The following is a 7457-nucleotide window of genomic DNA, read 5'->3' on the forward strand; positions in this document are numbered from 1 at the left end:
ACCATTGCTTTGGTTTGAACCGCCTTTCACACAGTGTAGTCCTTTTCAGGAACTTTCATTCACAGTCTAAACAGTGAGTTCAGAGGGTTGTCAGTCCGAGACCTGGGAAGTTCTAGAAGACTCTAGAGAGAAAAGGAAGCCCCACTCCCAACAACTAACTTATACACAATACCTTCCAGAGCTACGGAACTAACAATATACTTAGTCATGAAAACAAGGAGTTCTTGGAACATGAACATGGGTGAAAACAAGGAACGAGGGTCGAGGGAGAGATGGCTCAGCGGTTAAGAGCACTGGCTGCTCTTCCAGAGGTTCTGAGTTCCATTCCCAGGAACCACATGGTGGTTCACAACCATCTGTAACGGGATCTGATGCCCTCTTCTGGCCTGCAGGTATATATACAGAAAGAACACTCACATGCATAAATAAATCTTTTAAAAAAGAAAGGAAAGAAGAAACTGGGACATGGAGGGACTCCAAAAACAAAATGAGGTAAATAAAAACTAAATGGTTTGGATGCATGGGGATGTCTAGAAAATGCAAACAGATCCACTGCAATTGAAGAGTGCTGGCTTAGGGGGAGCCCTGGTAGAGAGAGGACACCTGGTAGCACAGGGAAAGGTCAGAGCTGATGTTCCTAATCCGTGCCTAAGAGAAGCACATGTCCCACCATGTTACTGGGGTTATTAGGGTCAGAGCCTGGGCCCTGGCAGCTGTGAGAAGCCAGGCTCAGCCAGCTGCTCTCTATATGCCAACTAAAGAGACAAGTCACAGCAGAGGGACTGGGGGGAGGGCTCAGAGGTTCAGAGCACTTACTGCTCTTGCAGGGAATCTGAATTTGGCTCCAGTACGCATATCAGGCAGCTCAAGACAGCACGTCATCCAGTTCCAGGGGATCCAGTGTTCCGTTCTGGCCTCCTTGGCAGCTACATGCATACAGTGCACAGTGCACATAAACCTGTGCGCCCACACAAACATACATTTGAACACACACACACACACACACAGACACACACACACACACACACACACACACATCTTTTTAAAAATTAAAACACGGAATTCAAACACCCATATTCAAACTCAATACAGCCATACTGGGAAGAGAAAGGAAGAGATTTAGGATCCTCCAAGTCCGTCGTCTGGGACCTAATATACGGCTCAGGGTTAAACAGAGGGCAAAAGGAATGCCTTAGTAAACAAGGTGGTCTGGGCAAGTTGTCAGAACGGTGTAAAATCTTTCCAGTAGACAAATTTCTCTTCTGGCTGGTTCAGGACCTCAGCCTTTCCCTTCTCCTAACATGCCTCTCCTGGGGAAGTTCTGATTTCTTGGGGTCCATTGTTTCAATAGTCTGATAGCCCAAGGGAGGGACACATTGACCCCCTTTAGAATATCTTCTTCTCTCCTGATAAGATGGTTACGACTGTGCACTTTGTGTATGTGCAGTCCCGTGTATGTGACATTTATCTGGGTGGCTTTTGTTGTTAATATAATAGGTCAGGCAGTCTGGTGCCCAGAGTCCTCCAGCAGACAGGGAGCAGAGGTACAGAGGTGCCAAAGCCTTTGCCTGGAGCCCATCACGCAGCCATGCTCACAGAGCACAGGGCATAAAAAGCGCTGCAAGGGCGTGGAGTAAGGAGGACCCACGTTAATAATTACCCGCGGCCACCGGATCTCTGCCCCGCCCCCGCGGTGGCCTGCTGCCTGCCGGCCGCTCTCCCTCGCTGACGCCACCTGCTTCCCGCACTGGACATGGTAAGCGCTGGAAGTCTGGTGAACCCTGAGAGGGGGCCTGGAAGCGGGGACTAGGGCTCCGATGCTGGGGGTGCGGGTCACGCTGAGCCTCCCGCAGCGCCATCGAGCCAGGCTAGAGTCGCCTGGCCTTCCTTAGGGGAGCTGGGGTGCAGGTTCCGGAGGTGGCTTTGGCGGTGGGCCTGGAAGACTAGCTTGTCCTAACTCCCAGGCCCGATCTGCTGGCTGTGTCTAACAGGGTGTGGCAGCAAGGCAGGTCTCGTGGCGCTTTCTGGTCCTAAAAGCTAGCTGGTCTCTTGGGGTGCCAGATTTTTTTTTTTGGGGGGGGGGACTCAGTTCTCTCTGCACCCCAGTGCTGTCCCTGACTTTATGCCCCGCCCTAACACCTAGTTAGGGTGCTGTGCCCCACCTTGGTTGGGTGGTGTGGGGGTGGGTCAGGATCTTAGGTCCCTTGTAAAGAGGCCCTCAGACCTCCCTGCAACCCTTCCCAAACAGCGCGGTTCCAGTGATGGGAGGGTGTTTTGGCAGCCTGGGAAGGCTTGGAAAGAGTCATTGGGGACCAAAGACACCACAGGCTTGGATAATCAGTAATCCCGCAACCCACGCTAACAGAGGCTGACAGAGGTTTGCTAAGCAAATAAGGCTCTTACCCCTCTGATCTGAGTTCAGAGGGTTGTCAGCCAGAGACTTGGTTCTGGAAAATTCTAAAAAGTACCACACACACACACACACACACACACACACACACACACACACACACACACACACACACACACTTCTGGTGCTCTTCGGATACCCAGTTGCCTGGTTACCAGGGTCCAGCTTATCAGCCACTGAACCGGCAACACTGGAAAGACCCCCCTATTAACCTCAGTGTAGATCTCTGCACTGAGGTGGAGCCCCTTGTTTCTGAGAGCACACACACGTGAGGTTCTGTAGGCCCCACTGCTGGCCTGTGACCCGTCACAGGTCTCCTTCTTGCCCTAGGGAGTGTTTTTTAAATGAAGCTGACTTTCACTTTATAACCTTGCAACTTACTGAAGTATCCCACTGGCATCTCTTGGTCTAAGGAGTGGGTCTCGTCCCCTTTACCCAGGAAGCCAAGGGACCATCTGGCCCACCCACCCCAGGGTACTGAAATGATGGGTGGCTTGCAGGGCACAGTTCACCTTCCTCTGGCTCCCCAAGCCAAATTTGAGTCATTGTCCGTAGTTTAAAACTGTGTCCCTAGGTGATTCTATTTCACAACCCTAGCTTGTTAGGCTCATGGCCCCACGTTCCTCTAGAGGATAGAACTGACGCTAACTTCTGTTTTCTGGAGGGTCCACTCAGGACCTGACCTGGTATGTGCTGAGGGTCACACCATGGGCACTTTGTACAACAGGCTTATGAGCTTGCCAGGTGCCCCTGACAGACTACTTCCATGTTGGGTCTGGGCCCTGTGGTCCTCGGTTCCTGAGACAGCCACCCTGAGAGCCTCACCCTGACAGCTGTGGACTACACAGGGGCATGGAGGAAGCCAATATTCACAGCGACTAGAAGTTGGCAGAGACTCATCTGGGAATGTGTTTGAATGGGTTTCTGCATCCAGCCCCAGGGCTATAGCTCTAAGAGACCACACCTTGAGTCGATGACGTCACCGATTGAGGATGACAGACGGAAGAGAGACTGCTCACATCCCCTCTATCACTCACATCCCCTCTATCGAGGCCTGTTTCTTCTCTAGAACACCTGAACATTGCAGAATGGGTGTGAGGATGGAGCATAGAGGGAATGCCATATTGTAATGTATTGGGACTGGGCTGAATTTTGCTTTAACAACCTTGGGAACACAATGGTGCACTTACATGAGAAGATAAAGGCAGACATCTGTGAGGCTTTGGGAGTATGAGTTGGGGGAACACTTCGCTACAACACACTCTCTTTGGCATTCTCTGTGAATGGAGGTACAAAACCCAAGACCTGGGCTGCAGATTCGGCTTAGTTTGTAAAGTGCTTTCAAGTACGAAGTCTGGAGTTCTCATTCCCAGAAGCCACCCTTAAAACACTGGCATGATAGTGTATGCTTGCAATCCCAGCACTGGGGGAGGCAGAGAAGGATGGATCTCTGAGGATCTACGGCCAGCCGGCATAGCCTACTTGATGACAGACTATGTCCAAAAAAAAGGGGGTGGGGGTGGGGGGAGGTCCTGGAAAGTTGTTGAGTGGTGGAAAACACTGGCTTCTCTTCCAAAGGACCTGGATTCGACTCTTAGCACAATCATGACTGTTCACAGCGGCCTGTGACTCCAGTTCTAGGGTATCCGATACTCTCTTCTGGCCTCTGCAGGGACCAGACACACAGGTGATGCACAGACTTAGGTGAAGACAAAATACTCATATACATAAAATAAAAATATTAATTAAGACATTGAATTTAAAGATAAATGGTATCCAAACAATAACATCTGAGGTTGTCCTTTGGCCTCCACATGTATATGACCTTACCTGAACCCACCCACACACACACATGTACCAAAACCAACAAAACATACAAAATCCCAAAACAAAAATACAGGACCCAGAGTCTATCAGTATACGGGCCCAGACCCCACCTCCTGGCAGGGATTTCTGGGAAATAAAGACCTGTTGCTTGTATAGGGACATCTGTATCCACAGCAGCCAGCATTGGGTGAATTTCTCCCAAAGGTCTGAGGCACACTCTTTTTTTTTTCTTCTTCTTTTTTTTCGGAGCTGGGGACCGAACCCAGGGCCTTGCGCTTGCTAGGCAAGCGCTCTACCACTGAGCTAAATCCCCAGCCCCTGAGGCACACTCTTGACCTGTGAAAGGAACGCCCTGGGGCATCTCTGCTCTCCCTCTTCTAGGCTGGCAAGGCACACAGGCTGAGTGCTGAGGAACGGGACCAGCTGCTGCCAAACCTGCGGGCTGTGGGGTGGAATGAACTGGAAGGCCGAGATGCCATCTTCAAACAGTTCCATTTTAAAGACTTCAACAGGGTATGTGGAGCAGGCCTGACTGGGCTACACTCTGTGCGTTCATGTCATGTCCTGTTAGCCAAGGGGAAATTCATTTCCAAGTGCAAAAAGAAGGGCCTTGGACCCTCCCTTCTAGAACTCGAGGAGGTCTTTGGAGTAGACCGTCTCGAGCAATAAGCGCCTGCCCTTTTGAAGGACCTTAATAAACAGCAAAGAACTGGCAGATACTGACGGCCGGTGCTCTATGGACCACATTGGGGATGCTAGAGACACTTAACACAGCATCAGAACCAGGGGCAATATGTTACAAGGGGGACATTAGAGCTCTGGGACTCCCTGGAAGAAACTAGGCCATCCTCCTGCATCAAGGCCTTACTGGCCATGACCCATTGGTGCTTCCTTCATTTTATCAGGCTTTTGGCTTCATGACAAGAGTCGCCCTGCAGGCTGAAAAGCTGGACCACCATCCCGAGTGGTTTAACGTATACAACAAGGTAAGTGAAGTTGTCCCCCATGTCGTGCCCTGCCCCATATGTACATCTCTTAGAGTCCCAAGTCTCCTCAAAGGTTCACCCTTGGACCTGGCTATAGGTCCTTCCTCACCAATAAGTTGATGTTCACCTCTTTTATCTCCTTCCTAGAGACTCTTCACAAAACAGCCAGTCTCACTGAAGATAAGAAATGCAAATTAAAACACTTTAAAATACTCTGGCCAGAAGTGAAGGCGGCAAGATTCAGGAAGGAAAAGAAAGGGAGGGCATGCCCACTGTTAACAGCTTTATTCCAGATGGAAGAATGAAAGAGTGATAAAACCAAACTTAGATACAGTCTGGCAGATCAGACTGTGATGACCAAGTTAACTGTTGGACCCTTTAGGAGAAGGCGAAGGATGCGCTTAGTAGCCCACCTTAAGTTCTGATTTTAACTTTGGCTTAAACAATGTTTTAAAGAATTATTTATTTTGGGTTGGGGATTTAGCTCAGTGGTAGAGCTCTTGCCTAGCAAGCGCAAGGCCCTGGGTTCGGTCCCCAGCTCCGGAAAAAAAAAAAAAAAAAAAAAAAATTATTTATTTTATGTCTATGAGTAGTACACTGTCGCTGTCTTCAGACACGCCAGGAGAGGGCATCAGATCTCTTTACAGATGGTTGTGAGCCACCATGTGGTTGCTGGGAATTGAACTCAGGACCTCTGGAACAGCAGTCAGTGCTCTCAATCACTGAGCCACCTCTCCAGCCCCCCCTAAATATTTTTTTACATTTATTTAAGTGTAAATATGGGGACATATATGCTGTGCATGTGGAAATCTGTTCTCTCCTTCTACCCTGTGGTTCCTGGAGGTTGAATTCATGGTGTCAAGTCTGTTGTTGGTAAATGCTTTTTCTCACTGAATCCTCTTGCTGGCCTCTGGCTTTAGTTTTTTTGGGTTTTTTTGTTTTGTTTTGTTTTGTTTTTTGTTGTTGGTGGTGGTAGTGGTGGTTTTTTTTTTTTTTTTTTGTTTTCTGGATTTGAATTTTTTATCCTATTACTGAAATCATCATTATTTTTGGAAACTATCACGGGAAAATGATGTGTAAACAGTTTTGCACATATCTTGGAGCAGTTAGGAAAGCAGTGACCAGCTACTGTCTTCAGGAATTACCAGTGTCCAGTTCTTTCTTTCTTTTTTTTTTTAATAAGGAGTGTTTTGTTTGTTTAAGATTTTATTTATTTAATGTATACAAGTACACTGTAGCTGCCTTCAGATATACCAGAATCCATTACAGATGGTTGTGAGCCACCATGTGGTTGCTGAGAATTGAACTCAGGACCTCTGGAAGAGCAGTTGGTGCTCTTAACCATTAAGCCATCTCTCCAGCCCTACTGTCTGGTTCTTGTCACCAGAAGGAATTATAGTGACCAGTTACTATCCTTCAGTCCCTGGTAGAGCTGAGCCCATAGCTGGTGGCTCTCTCGCTCTTCCTTGGAGGGCACATGCCTGCCCCTGTACTTATGGCTTTCTCTTATTCAGGTCCATATCACCTTGAGCACCCACGAATGTGCCGGTCTTTCTGAACGGGATATAAACCTGGCCAGCTTCATCGAACAAGTTGCTGTGTCTATGACATAGATCTACCCTGCCTCCTATTTCCTTAGGGGAAGGAGTGACTAGAGGAGGAACCCAGGGAGGGAACCAAGGAGGCTGGCCCTTGCTCCCTGACTCTTGCGGTGACCACCATCTCCGTCAGGGAGGGGTATGAGTCCCTCCCTGTGCAGAACGATGCCAATGTTCCTGGTGCCAGCCTCCTCACTGGGGCTCTGCCATGTTATAATTTGAATAAGCTCTCCCTTTTTCTGTAGAGCTCCTAGCCTCAGTTGTGTCCCAGGCTGCCTCTTGCTCCTTGTCTACCGGTTCTAGTTAATTTTCCAAGTAGCTGTGATAAAGCATGACAGAAAGTCCAATTCAGACCCTACTACTAAAACAAACCCCAATATATTATGGAAACAGTGCTTTTATGCCTCCAATAAAACCATGCTATCGATGGGCTCAGCTTCTAGAACCTTCTTTTCCACAGGTCATGCCAAACCAGAATGTGTCGTGTTTGATTTTGAGGGGTCTGTTCTGTTTTTGTGGCTTTGGGGATCAGACCCACAGCTTTCTTTGCATACGCTTGGCCAACTAAGGCACTGAACCTGTCCTCCGCCAAAAATGCAATTGAATGGAAGCACTTATTCTGGGTAGGAAGCCAGG

General features: G+C 48.7%; 1 protein-coding gene across 1 annotated transcript; it reads left to right on the forward strand.

The window, feature by feature from the left end:
- The first annotated feature begins 416 nt into the window (after positions 1 to 416).
- Positions 417 to 7257, forward strand: Pcbd1 (pterin-4 alpha-carbinolamine dehydratase 1). The gene is made up of 5 exons (XM_032888992.1): positions 417 to 492; positions 1498 to 1756; positions 4619 to 4750; positions 5143 to 5223; positions 6738 to 7257. Exons 2-5 carry the CDS (start codon positions 1754 to 1756, stop codon positions 6834 to 6836), a joined length of 315 nt encoding a protein of 104 aa, XP_032744883.1. The 5' UTR covers positions 417 to 492; positions 1498 to 1753; the 3' UTR covers positions 6837 to 7257.
- Positions 7258 to 7457: the final 200 nt, after the last annotated feature.

The sequence above is a fragment of the Rattus rattus genome, chromosome 18, assembly GCF_011064425.1.
Source record: "Rattus rattus isolate New Zealand chromosome 18, Rrattus_CSIRO_v1, whole genome shotgun sequence".
Classification (NCBI taxonomy): domain Eukaryota; kingdom Metazoa; phylum Chordata; class Mammalia; order Rodentia; family Muridae; genus Rattus; species Rattus rattus.